Source organism: Aethina tumida, chromosome 3 (genome assembly GCF_024364675.1).
Source record: "Aethina tumida isolate Nest 87 chromosome 3, icAetTumi1.1, whole genome shotgun sequence".
In the NCBI taxonomy this organism is placed as follows: Eukaryota; Metazoa; Arthropoda; class Insecta; order Coleoptera; family Nitidulidae; genus Aethina; species Aethina tumida.
The window spans coordinates 28,174,211-28,187,918 of NC_065437.1; the positions used below are offsets into that span (position 1 = coordinate 28,174,211).

A 13,708-nucleotide genomic window follows, 5' to 3' on the forward strand; every position below is an offset into this window, starting at 1 on the left:
AATATATCCTTGAAAGTTTTGTTCATTCAGTCTATGTCTGATTGTTTTAGTAGATACACTGATAATGTATGACCTAATTAATCCATTTTTTATTTACATAGTGGACAAGAAAGTGAGTACGTTGTTGCATATTTGGTAATAAGCTTTGCAAATCATCAAGTTTTTTGTGATATCAGCAATTTTTAGACCTTGATGTTTCATGTTAATTATTATTTTTCTCTTCCCTGAAGAGCAATTTTTCTTCTTTCTTCCCACTAAGAGTGAATTTATTTAATAAAATAATCTAAATCCTACTAAGAATAAATTCAAAATATTAAGATTATTTTTAAATACAAACACATAACGTAAATATTTACGTGCGTTAAATCTTCGACATTTAAAAGAAGTGTATCAAAAAAAGGTATAAAATATTGGTATATATTATTATATATTAAATCATTTTATAAAATATAATAATAATTTTATAATTATAATAAGTTTAAATTTTGTTTTATTTCTCTGGCCACCACTGTAATTTTGGGTTTGATAAAAACTATTGGCACAATTAACATTAATTTAGAAACAGTATAAATTGGAAATATTCCTGTAACATAATTATTAATAACTTAATTTTAATGAATAACTACTGAAAAGTTATACAAGAAAAACTTTTATCCCTGTCATAAAAAATAAAGGACTAATTAGTGCTCTCAGTATGACTAGGACTAGGACAGTTATAATATAAGTTTCAACGATGTCATTAGTGAATAATGGGGTATTAGGAAAATTTGAACTTGAGGTTTTATTAGCAATAAGTATTAAACTGTTTGTGGAAACTAATGTAATAAATCACCATTGTTATTTGAAATCTTTTATTCAATGATTTAGTTGATCAAAAGAAATAAAATCATTAAAATAATGTAATTTTTCAATCTGCTACATAGAACATTATACTATATTTTAAAACTGTGATAAATTCTAAAAACACGAGTTTACGAGATATGGAAACATAAAATATTCCAATAGCTTATTATAATTTATGAATGAATTGTGTAATTAAATTTTAATATCACACATTAAAAAATGAATTTGTTCATTATATCAATTACACTGAAATTGGTTACTGCAGACGTGGGTTGTATATCTTTTTATTTCCTCTAGGATTAAACATTATACCACCTATTAATATAATTAATGTATATAAAGCTGGCTGATAATTTTTTAATTACCGGTCCGGATTAATTACAGACCATGAGCGCGTCGCATTGCCTTATCTGATTCGTCATATTAAGTCGAAGCGAGCTTTTGAAGAAACGTAAACGCAGGACTGGAAAACGGCAAAAGCTCTTCTTCACCAGGTCCTTTTTCGGCCACTGGTGGGGAGATCCACACATTCTTATAAGAACTTCGCATTGGCCGTGACTTTGATACAAATCCGCAAATTGCGTAAATCGCAAGAAGTGGCTAAGGTGGTTTGGTTGTTGGTAATTTTTATATCCCGAACGTACAAGCGCCATGCATCCTAGTGTGGTTTTGATTTTTATGATCGCCATCAATTTGCGATCATCCTGTGCAGTGTACGACAATAACCCTTTCATTGCCTCCGCAACCGGTATGTAGTTTATCAAACATCTTACCTTGCATCTTAACGTGTATTAAAAATTTTATTAATTGAAACTAGTAGCGTAATCAACCATATCAACACTAATAATGTATTAATTAAAGCCACTTTTTGTTTATACAAGAAATTTATTTGTTTGTTTTATAATAAAATTTCTGGCAATTTATTCAATACAATTTTAAATATTATTTCCCATTACAATATAACATAATGTAACACCCAATGTAATATGTTCTCTAATTTAGACACTTGCCATTATTTATCTCATTGAAATGTAAACAATGTATTGAATGTATTTGTTAATATTAGCATGCATAGTTGGATGTCAATGTATGGTGTAATGTACTTTTAATAAATTGTTTACAAATGTGCACTTAATTAAGTATAATTTAAAATTCTCAATTACTAATTTGCCCGATTGTCCGATGCATACAATTATTTCTACATAAATGATTCAAATTCTTGATAATTTGAAATTTAATTTTTAAAATAAAAGATTTTATTTTAGATTTTTCGATTATTAACAAATATTTGAATTTTATTATTCAAATTATTATACACTTTAATGTATCAGTCATTAAAATAATAAGAGATAGAAACATATGAAGGATAAATTTTTGGTCCAATTGAAATACAAATTGGGGGGCCATAAAATTTGTATTTTGTAACTGATTTTGACAACCATTTTTTCAAGCTGTAAAGCATAAAAATATGTATGTATCTACAAAATGTCACATTTTTTGGTCCAAAACCAAAACCTACAGAATAATTTTTTAGGCATGAAAATTAAGGAATTCATAATAAATTAAGCACCTCCTGAAATGAGTATATACTAAATTTCATAAAAAATTACGTATATTTCAGTGAAAAAAAAAAAATAAATAAAAATCACACTCCTTTTATGAATTTATTTTTTAAGTAAATCAATCAAAAATATCACAAATTATCTTTTTTCAGTAATATTGGAATATTATACTAATACCCTTAGTATTGAAATTTTATTTAATTCCATTGTTGAAAAATAAGGTAATTTCTACTATTTTTGACAGTTTATTCCACAGACTACATAATTAAAGTAAATTCCTAAGAAACATTTTTCCACAGAATTATGAACATCCATAATTTTTTATGACATCTGGGATATAGCCATTTCAATGGGTGCATAATCTTGTGGTGCAGTTTTCTGCATCTATTGATTTTGGTTTTGAAACAATAAACGTGACATTTTTGACTGTAAGTACAAAATATGTACATATTTTTATGCTTTATATTGAAAAGTTTGTTAAAATTGAACAAAAAATATAAATTTTATCAGCTTTCAAATGGGCAACATATTTTAATTTTATAATCTTAGTTTGGTGTTTTTTATGTACAAATTTTTATAATATTCTATTTATAAACACTTTATAAAATAAAGAAAAAGTATATCAAATATAAAATATAAACTTTGCATTGTTTAAGACAAAAAAAACTAGTATAGGTAATAAATTATAATTTCAATGCAACACTAAATCTTTATCTTCTTATATAATACTTTAATTATTAATCCAAAAACAGAAAAGTTTAATTACTCTATCACAAACGAATAATTAAAGTTACACCTACGCGATACAACACAAATTGAATTGTTTAATTTTTTTTTTTGACCATGTAATTCTCACACGTGCAAACTGGAAAACATTCACGAGATAACATAATTCAAGAGACTTATTTGCAATCTTCCCTGATTTAGTAGTACTGCAACATCCCGATTTTTTATCTGGATTGCCGCGTGCACATGTTAAAAGAAAGAAGTTTATTGTTGCAGAAAACGTTGCGAGTCAGATAAATACGTGCCGTACATTGTCTGTAACATGCTTTTCAAGTTAAAAAAGACGTTTTCGTTATAATCTATCATCAGTGATTCTGCGGTTGTTTTGAGACGGGATTGATAAATTGAAACATGCCGCCACTTTTATAAAACTTCACCGCAAATTTGCAATTGCAAAGCCCTTTGATGGAGTTCTTCCAATTTTCCTGGTCTGTGCTCGAAGTTGAATAAAAACTTATTTGTTCGTGTTTACTCCAAGTTAAGCGAAAGCTTAATACAAGGGAATTAGGAGATTAAATACCAAATAATTAATTATATTTTAAGTATGTACTTACACATTAGTGCAAACAAGAAAACATAGGTGAAGTAGGCGATTTCTGATGAACAATTACCTTGGCTTAAAAAACAATTCTGCCAATCAGATGCGATATTGTTCATTACTCAAAGGTGATTAATTTATGCTCGTTTGGAGAATACAGTTATAAATTTCAAGAAGAAATTGCTCGAAGCGACATCGACTCGCGTACATACTCGCAAATCATGAGGGCTAGAAAATAATGTGCAAATTATACGAACGAAAACCGTGTCCAAGCACAAAAAGACCTAAAGTTCGGTATGCAATTAATGCACTTCGGCTATTTAATGTGCTATGTATGAATATTTCAAGTCAAATAAATCGTTAGGCCAGTCCTTAACAGGTAATTTCTGCTTACTTCAATTGTGGTACTGAATTTATTCAGCTTGTTGTGGACTCGTTTCGAGATGAAAGAATGGTTGTAAAATATTCCCAGAGTCTAAAAAACCAGTATTGTAGGCTTGCAACTCGGTGCGATTCCATAAATCAATTGGGTTTTACAGGACAAAAAGGTTTTCTAAGAAAAAACGTACACGACACACACTACAATGGGAAAAAGGTTGGAGGTGTAAAGATAATTAGGGTATAAAACAAGTACGGACATAATTTCAATTGTTGCTTAACAATTAATCTGGTGCTTAATTATTTTGGCATGTTAGCAAATTTATTCCAGGTAGATTTGAGCCTCCTTAGATGTTAATGACCTTGGTGTTCAAGGCAACTTGTTCTTGCAGATAATAAGATCTGGATTTTTTAATTTTTATTACTGGGGTCAGTCCTTTTTTGGCCGACACTAGTTCGGACCGTTTGTTTTGATGGTCTTGTGTAGGTAGCCGTTGTTACTTTGTTCAACTAGCCTGCCACTCATACAAGCAGATATTTTACTCCACCCACTGCCGGCTAATCGTATGGATTTGGATCCATGTTTTCGTATGCAAATTTTTTTGTCGGTCCTGTTATGTTTGTTATGAGGAATCTGAAATTCGAGCCCATATTACCTCATTGTTAGATTAGTCATTGAAATTTAAGGAATTCTGATTAACATTCTATTCGCACTCAAATTTTAATATAATAAGCATTTAACAAAAATAATAAAGGCACATTGAAAATAGAAGTTTATGTAAAATTAAATTAAATATTTAGCAATTGGACGAGTGTATAGAGAGTATAATAGTTTATAAATAACAGTATATAAATTGGTAACCCATCTACAATTCGGCCCGTATAATTTAAATTAACTGTTTGCATAATTAAGTATTATTTAAAAAGTAATCATTGCAAATTGGTTATTGTTAAATAACAGGTTTATCAGAGATTGTAGTCGCGTAATAAAATAACCCACCCGCATAAAAATATATGCCTGAATTCTTAATAAGAACCATTAAATTTTTGAAACGTTTCCAAATAACAAAGGAAAATTGACGACTAAAATTAAATCCAAGTTTATTGATTAATAAATCATTAATAATTTTAGAATTAGAATTAATTCTTGATTACCATAATATTTTAACTGTTAATTTTCATAATATTTTAACAAATTTTTCTTCGTAAAAAAGTTTTTCATTCGGAAATTTCAGATAAATTTTCAGATATGTGTCAAAATAGTGAAGTATGATTTGATTCTTTATACAATCGTACTTTTGAAATTTATTATATAATAATTTTATTCCATTTTTTCCATTTACCATCTTGAAAAAATGAAATTAATTCTTGAAACGCTAATATAAAAAGATTTTCAGATGGGGCTCTTAGATATACCATGCAGAAACAAATATTTATGTAAAATTCTTCTGATTAAACCGTATATTGTTTATACATAGAATATATACTACATTAACTGTATTTTTATTACACCTGCGCATTCACCATAATTAAAAGTCTTGTTATTCACCATAATAATTGGCAAATCATGTATCATCATTAACTCTTACTAATCTATTTCAGTACCAAAACTAACTAACAACAAACCAAAACAAACAGTAAACCAATGGAATCTTGCAGTATTCGTTCCTCAAGAGATCTCGAATTCAGCAAATACCAACATTCCTCCCTCACCGGCAGCGCCAGGTTATGTATGGGTTCAAGTTCCTGTTTCTCAAAATAATCCCACTTACATACCGACCATCAGGCCAACTGGAAAACCGCCTAAAGAACCAATAACGGTACGACCACCAGATGCTGACTATACCAAACCTACTACTGATGGACTGGTCACAATTGAACCACCCGAAATTCTCTATGGTATCGATAGAAAACTGAGAATAATATTTGTAAGAGGATGTTAATTACGGTTATTTTAGGTGGATCTTTAAATGCTAAATGTTTGAAACCAAGAGGTCAATTTCCAAGCAACGCTTGCAACAAATATGTGAACTGTTGGGATGGTATTGCGACAGAGCAATCCTGTATAGAAGGCTTACTGTTTAATCCTAAGGGATATTGCGATTATCCGGCAAACGTGAACTGCAATGGCAAACCAATCGAAAGTAAGTAACACGCGACAAGTTGCATCGAGTAAAATGACAATAAATTCCTTGGCAATGACAAGACATTAATCAGAACTTGATCCCCAGTTGAAATCTATATTCCGCAATCGGTGCATCTCGATAAATCGCATACGTAATGAGCGGCGTGTTTCGTGTGCAGCATCCGAATGACGCGTGTGTTTGTTTGTTTGCACGTAGGTACACAGGCTCCGATTCCTGCTGATGCGACGGCAACATCCTCACCAGGTCAGTCATCCGCACCCACCCAGGCTCCATCGTATGGGCCCACGAACGTAACACCGACACCCAGCAATCCGACTGGTACTCCGACCGTGCCCACGGTTCCCACACTGCCACCAGGTCAAATATACAATCGGTTAAAAATCTGGGAAACAAAATTGAATATATTTTTGTTCATTTTGCAGCCGATCCGGCCTTGTTGAAGTTTTGCCTCAAGCCGAGGGGCCAATTCCCCAGCAAATCCTGCAACAAGTACGTGAATTGTTGGGACGGCGTTGTTTTAGAGCAAGAATGTCCCGGAGGGTTATTGTTTTCTTCCAAAGGATATTGTGATTATCCCGCCAACGTTGATTGCTCAAATCGTACTCCGCCAAGTAATTTTACCTTCTATTTATTTTATTTATGATAATTTTTGTAACTTTTAGAAAATATTGAGCCTGCAGTTGCAGTGGACAACGAATGCCCTGCTGAATTTGGTACATTCAGACAAAGACATAATTGCACTACTTATTTCACATGTATTGCTTCTAAAGTAGTGGCCAAATATCAATGTCCTGAAGGCTTTTTATTCAACGATGTAGGTTAATCAAACATTTATTTTGTTAATTTTCAATAAACTTCATATTATTCATTCTAGAACATTGGAGTATGTGACTACGCTGAGAGAGTGGATTGCAGCAAAGAACCTATACTCACCAGAAAAACACATTTACCATTACTAATGAAAGGTAAGAAAGATTTTAGAATGTGTTGCACCAATTACAATTTAATTTCGTTTTAGATTTAAACTCAAACGTCGACTGTCTTGAAGACTACGGAACATTTAGGGACAAGAATAACTGCAGCTTATACTACACATGTTTTGCAGGAAAAGTCGTTGCATCATATGAGTGCCCCGTTGGTTTTAACTTTAATGATGTAAGCTGTACTTGAAAAACTTTTAACTTAAGCAAATCAACTCAACAACTTATATTTCAGAATATCGGGGTTTGCGACTATTCTTATAGAGTGGATTGCACACGTGAACCTGTCATTTTCAAGAAACATCAGAATTTCGTACCACAAATTCCCGCAGGTACAGGTAACAACAACACTAACATTTCACCATAGCCAATTATAATGATTTACTTATATACGATTTCATTCGCCAGATTTCAAAGATAAAATCGATGGATGCAAGCCAGGTGCAGTTTTCCGATTAAACGAAGACTGTTCGCTGGCCTGCTTATGTCGAGAAGGATTGGCAGAAATAATTCAATGTCCCACTGGATTAGCCTACGACTCTGTAACTGACAAATGTTTACCACTAGATTTAGCTCGTTGGTAAGTTATGATAATTGATCATATTAATGTAGTTTAATGATATTGTGTAATATTGGTTGCCTATCAGTTGCAATAGGAAGATAAAAGTTTATAACAGATGAAGAATCAAGACGCATTTTCCTACATAACATAATTTATCAATTATATTCAATTACATACTTATAAGAACAAAAATCCTTTATTTAATTAGGTTTAATAATATTATAATATTACATTATACACTATAGTGATTTGAATACTTTATTAAATAATTATAATTGCCATTTATTATTACAGTTGATGGAGCGATGAAGAAGACTGACCGTATTAAACATCTGTGAAATTAGAATATTGATGTAGAAATTAGTTATTTAAGACTGTAAAATAATTTAAATTCGTAACGCTTTATAAACCACTGTCCTGTTACGGTGGTTATGGGTTGGTGGCAGTATTTATTGAGTATTTATGTTTTATTAATAAACGATTTATGTAATTTATTTTTCATTTCTTATTAATTTTTATCCCCAATGCTAAAAATTATTTCCATTATATCGTATAATAATTAATAGTAAGTAAATAATAAAACAGTAAGAAAGTATTCATCAATCTAGACTTATAAAATCTAAGAAATTTAACTTATTTATGTCTTTACTCTTTAAAAAAGAATATAACTTAATAATAATTAATAATTAATTAATAATTTTGTGCTCAAGTTCTCCAGAGATACCTTTAGATCTGCCCATTCACGCCAATTCGTTTCAAAAATAAATCTTAAATACTTCCACTTGGTTCCAACATTTGCGAGTGCGCTTTAAGGTCGGGCTATTCTTTCAATGGTAGGGGAGCTGAGGCATGCCTCTAACCAACACAAACGAAGTTTTTGAACATTCAATTTTAAAAAATACTTGGTCGTGTGAGTATATGGTGGATTTAATTGATGAAATGTTTTTAATACAGCATCTGTTTTATAATATTTTTATTAACCTAAGAAATGTTGTTAATGTGATGGCTTTTTTATTAAATAAATGTGTATTTCCAGTTTAAATTACTATAACAAAATGTTTGTCCTTAAATAATTAAATCATCCAATCCTAATTTGAATATTTCAACAAATAGGGGGGAAAATTGTTGGTTTACCATATCTTGGTAATAAATTATTTTTCTGGACATGTCTTTTATTTTCGAAAGGTAGTGAAGATATTTGGTATAAAAGATATTTCTATGGGTTGATAAGTCTATCTTATGAACTAAATAATAAATGATAAATACAAAATATAGTTTATGTTTTTTTTTTAGATATATTATATTATTATATATAATATGTCTCATCAGACTCAAACCTCATGAGCCACTATTACTTAATAATAATAAAAAAATATAAGAAATTTGTAATTATTTTAGAACTTTGAAAATTTCTATAAATTTTCTTGGTCATAATCGTTAAAATATTAAAAAACTTTATGATGTTTAGAAGTATCAATGAAATTAAAATTAATGAATACTTCATTTTAATTAATGTCATAAATTCTACAATTTTAATAACAATTTTCTAACTTAGAAATCTTTAGAAATTTGAATTAGAATTACAAAAACAATATGCTTATCTTTAATGTAATGTAAATTAAAAACTGTCCAAAAAATTATAAAATCAGAAAAAATTTGATTGAATTACGAGTGAAAGAAGTTAGTACCGTACCCCATCAAGATAGTGCTTACGATTATTTGAATAATAAGGAAAATTGCCTCGGTTTCCGCATCGAGGTACTAAAATATGCAAAACTACAAAAATCGAAAGATATTTTCGCATATTAAATTTGCGAAAGCCCAACGGAACTGCCTGGCCACAACCGTGCAGGTTTAGCGTATAAAACCACTGGCCTAGAATATCGACTTATCGGTACGTTAAGAAAGAAAAAAAAAAAAACGAATGGAACGCGGCAAGTATTTAATATCGTTTTTAACTAGTTCACCGGACTAGAGTAAAGTTGAGTAAACGAATTCAATGGACATGTGTGTGATAACGCGCTGCCTATGAGTGAAAGTACTTATTTGCCCTGCGCCTCACATTGTGAGACACTTTCACTGGCAACACCAATTTGTCACATGTTCACCACTGTTATTAGTAAAACGTTGTAAATCCGAATTTGCATTTCTCCTTCCTATAATTTGTCCTCATCTGTATGACCCCGGCAACCTTTACACTTCTGCATTCCACAACACGTTTAAGAACCACAATAACAATTTTCGCGTCTTATTTTAATCAAAAGTGCGAGAAAGTAATGTTATTCAAATGATACTATCACTCCATTGACTCTTCCAGATTCGAAGCTGTATAAATTGAAGGAATTTCCATACTGTATAACATCCTGAAAACACAAACTGAATAATTATCCAATTTGGCTTTAAGCAACAGGTAACAGTTTAAACATTCGTGTATCTCTAAATAGTTTCCTATGTTGTTTACATTGTGAACACTTTCGTTTATTTGAAAATATTTTGTATTGATTAACTTTCTTCCATAGGCATATAATTATTGACGTTGTTGTGTAACCTTTGCTTATAAATTCTTATCTAATATTTACGTGGACACATTTTAGATAACATGTTACAGAATGTGTAGCTTAATTGAATTTACTGAATTATTGCGTGGAAATTAAATAAATGGTGTATGTACGAACTAAACAATTCTTTTAAGATGTGCTGAAGAATATTGCAATGCTTTGTTAATCCTATTGTAAATTTAACGATCAATTGGATACATTATGTATTGTGTATCCTTAACCTTTTCATTTAATTAATACTTACTGGGTAAACATTTGTGTAGCAGATATTATTAAAATAATTTACGGTGAAACACAAGAATTTGCTGAAATATTTAACCGACAGTCTAGCATTTAACTCACAGATAAAAATAAATGTTTTGCAATTCATTAATACTAAATCATGGGAAAATATTTTTTATCTTAACATTGAATATTTTAACGTTGTAAACTGATAAATATATTTATTTCAATAAGGGCAATAAACTATAGTCTCTAGTGCACGAAACATAATAGATGACTTTTAATATTATTTATGTCCTAATAACAATGATTTTCTTGATTTGTGCTTTGCAGCTGCACATTTATGAATGACTATATAAAAAGCCATGAATACAGACACGTCTCGACAATATATTACCAATGTTCTTACGATCTCTCCACAATTGTCAAGTTTCATAACCAAGTGGTAAGTACAACGGCAGCACCGGAAACATGTATTACGCCAATGAATTTACATGCTTAAAAATAGAAACCGCATAAAGCCCATTATCAAATGCAGAAAAAATCAATAGTGTTGAGAGTCGCTCATTTAACTAACAAATAAAAGAGACATTCCATATTCATTACGAATCCCTGGGCGTTAATAGAAACAAAGTATCGCAGTGCATTACAGTGAGTCTGGAGTTGGGCGTGTTAAGTGAAAGTGAATCGACGAGAATACATTAAAATATTTATCGGACAGTTGGCCGGTAAACCGATGGGCATAAACCGGACAGACAGACATAAGAACAAACCTTGACATCATCCTGCTGTCCGGCTTGGCTTCTTGCCGACACGACCGCCCGAAATTCGAACTGGGTGTAATCAACTCTTTACGACTCTCTTGACTTTCCTTTGTGTCCCATCGCTGTTTTACGGTGAATAAATTAAATGCCTTTTTTAGTTTTGTTTGTAATGCATGTTAAAGACGGAGTTAAATTACTTTGGGCCCATCTGTAAGAAAATTTGATAATAATAATAGCTGTGGACTCTTGCAACATTTTTCAGAATTCCAAAATTTTAACGTTCCTCAATAAGACTTCATTTGTAAAGGATTTTTCAATCTTAGTTTGTCCAAAAATCAATCTACAAGTCAAAATTAGAAAACAAAACAAATTTAATAAGTGAACGTGTGTTTTGTACTTACTTCCATTATCCCATCATACTTTTTAATTAATATCCTCTTACTTAAGCAACAAAATAAAATTAATAAGTGAACGTGTGTTTTATGTACATTTTCCCATTATCTCTCATCTTATTTTTTTTAATTAAAATCCGCTTGCTCAAGTTAGAATATCTAAAGATATAAATGTCTCAATCAGTTGTATAAATGAAGTGATTATGTGCGAAATTGAGGGTCATTATCAATGTTCAGTCGCAACAAATCCGGCATTTGAGTTATGCAAAAATTAAATTAGACCAATCGTGAGTAATATTAAGACAGCTGGCTAGACAATGTCCAACAATTATTTATAATTAATCGATAATAAAATATTGAAATGTCATATTTCAAAATTAACAAATAGAGTCACAAGAAGTTATTATTTTACTCCAAATGATACAATTTATTTTATATAATTTTTGTCATTTCTGAAAAATTTGACACTATACTTGTAAAATACAACGAATGTGTAACAGAAGATATCACATTAAGACAAAGAAGTAATTCCTTCTAAAGTAATGAACAAATATGATGTAAGTTTATCTAATATCTTTTATGTAAAAAAATTCAACATAACATTTTTGTTATTATTTTAGAACATAGTAACGATGTCGATAACTGCAACAAACAACTTAAGAAAAACACATTTGCCTTTATAAAGAATTTTGAATTTCATTTCTTACGCCAATTATACTCGATTTTGGATTTGAATACAGACGTCGACTTTCTATAATTCTATGGAACGTTTAGTGTCCTGCTAGTTTTAACTTTAACATGAGTTTCATTTAAAACATTATAATTAAACAACTTCTTATATTTGAAGAAACACCAGAATTTCATACAACAAATTCCCACAGGTTTAGGGAGACAATAATGATTAAATAATTCGATTTCATTTGTCTAATTCGCTAAATATAAAATTGTCCACACACTTTCCATTTGCTTCATTCACTTTTACATTTTTTTTATCCAAAATTTTTAGATTTTTGAAGTGGTACCTAAATTTTGAAGCTCCACAAGAAGATTTACTATGAAACAGATTATTAACACTAGAATATCTAAAAACCAATTGCAAAATTCTAGGTCATAAAAGTAAACAAAGAACAAAATTAATAAGTGAACGTCTCGTTTCATGTACGTTTTTTAAGCATTATCTACCATCATATTCTTTTAATTAATATCCGCTTGCTCAAGCTAGGATATCCAACGATACATGTCTCAATCAATTGTACAAATGAAGTGATTATCTGCGATATTGGGGGTCAATATCAATGTTCGGGCGCAACAAATCCGGCATTTACATTATGCAAAAGTAGATTAGACCAATCGTGACTAATCTTAAGACAGCCGACTAGACAATGCCCAACAATTATTTATAATTATTCGATTCGATTAAAATGTGTGTCATATTTCAAAAATAATATCAGTTATTAGTCATGTTAGTTATTCGGATTTGAATAATTCATTTTAAGGAGTAGTTTTACTTATAAAAAATGTACACACTATAAGTAATAAAGAAAATAGTTTAGTTGAAATAGTTTATAAGACATGATTTATGTCCTTCTTTACAAAAAATAATATTATTCTAAGGTGAAGGCCCTCGAATACATATTTAAATAATTTTTGGCATTTACACAACAAAATTATTTACATAAATCGTAAATTTTATTTTATATACGGAATTACAATTCGATATGTCAATGCTTATGTAAACGTAAAGCACAAGGTAACAATTTTCATTTAAAATTAACTATATGATCGATTTTCTTTAAATTCAAATTTAGTGGGTGTGGAAATACGCTATTTCTGTAAATTTCGTATTGGCATTTAGGAAATTTCGTAATCCAATTTAAGGCAAGATCGTAAGATAATATTAGCATTGCGCCAATTATGCTTAAATGTTTTATTATGCGTCTAATTAATTAATATTCTAATCAACATTCGATAATTTT

At 30.1% G+C, this 13,708-nt stretch overlaps 1 protein-coding gene across 2 annotated transcripts; it reads left to right on the forward strand.

Annotated features, from left to right (window-relative positions):
* The first annotated feature begins 1,456 nt into the window (after positions 1-1,456).
* Positions 1,457-8,234, forward strand: LOC109596623 (probable chitinase 10). 2 transcript variants are annotated; one of them, XM_049965686.1, is made up of 11 exons: positions 1,457-1,591; positions 5,767-6,006; positions 6,066-6,251; positions 6,450-6,611; positions 6,677-6,865; positions 6,917-7,068; positions 7,129-7,219; positions 7,273-7,409; positions 7,470-7,572; positions 7,643-7,814; positions 8,091-8,234. In XM_049965686.1, exons 1-11 carry the CDS (start codon positions 1,495-1,497, stop codon positions 8,092-8,094), a joined length of 1,533 nt encoding a protein of 510 aa, XP_049821643.1. In that variant the 5' UTR covers positions 1,457-1,494; the 3' UTR covers positions 8,095-8,234. The 2 variants fall into 2 exon arrangements, with proteins under 2 accessions (XP_049821643.1, XP_019867752.2); XM_020012193.2 differs by having other exon boundaries at positions 1,483-1,591; positions 5,710-6,006.
* Positions 8,235-13,708: the final 5,474 nt, after the last annotated feature.

Excerpts from the sequence above, each read along its gene's own strand:
- LOC109596623 (XM_020012193.2), top strand. The coding sequence starts at position 1,495 with ATGCATCCTAGTGTGGTTTTGATTTTTATGATCGCCATCAATTTGCGA. Across the intron at positions 6,007-6,065 it reads ACCACCCGAAATTCTCTATG|GTGGATCTTTAAATGCTAAA; the intron begins GTATCGATAGAA and ends CGGTTATTTTAG. Across the intron at positions 7,410-7,469 it reads TTGGTTTTAACTTTAATGAT|AATATCGGGGTTTGCGACTA; the intron begins GTAAGCTGTACT and ends CTTATATTTCAG.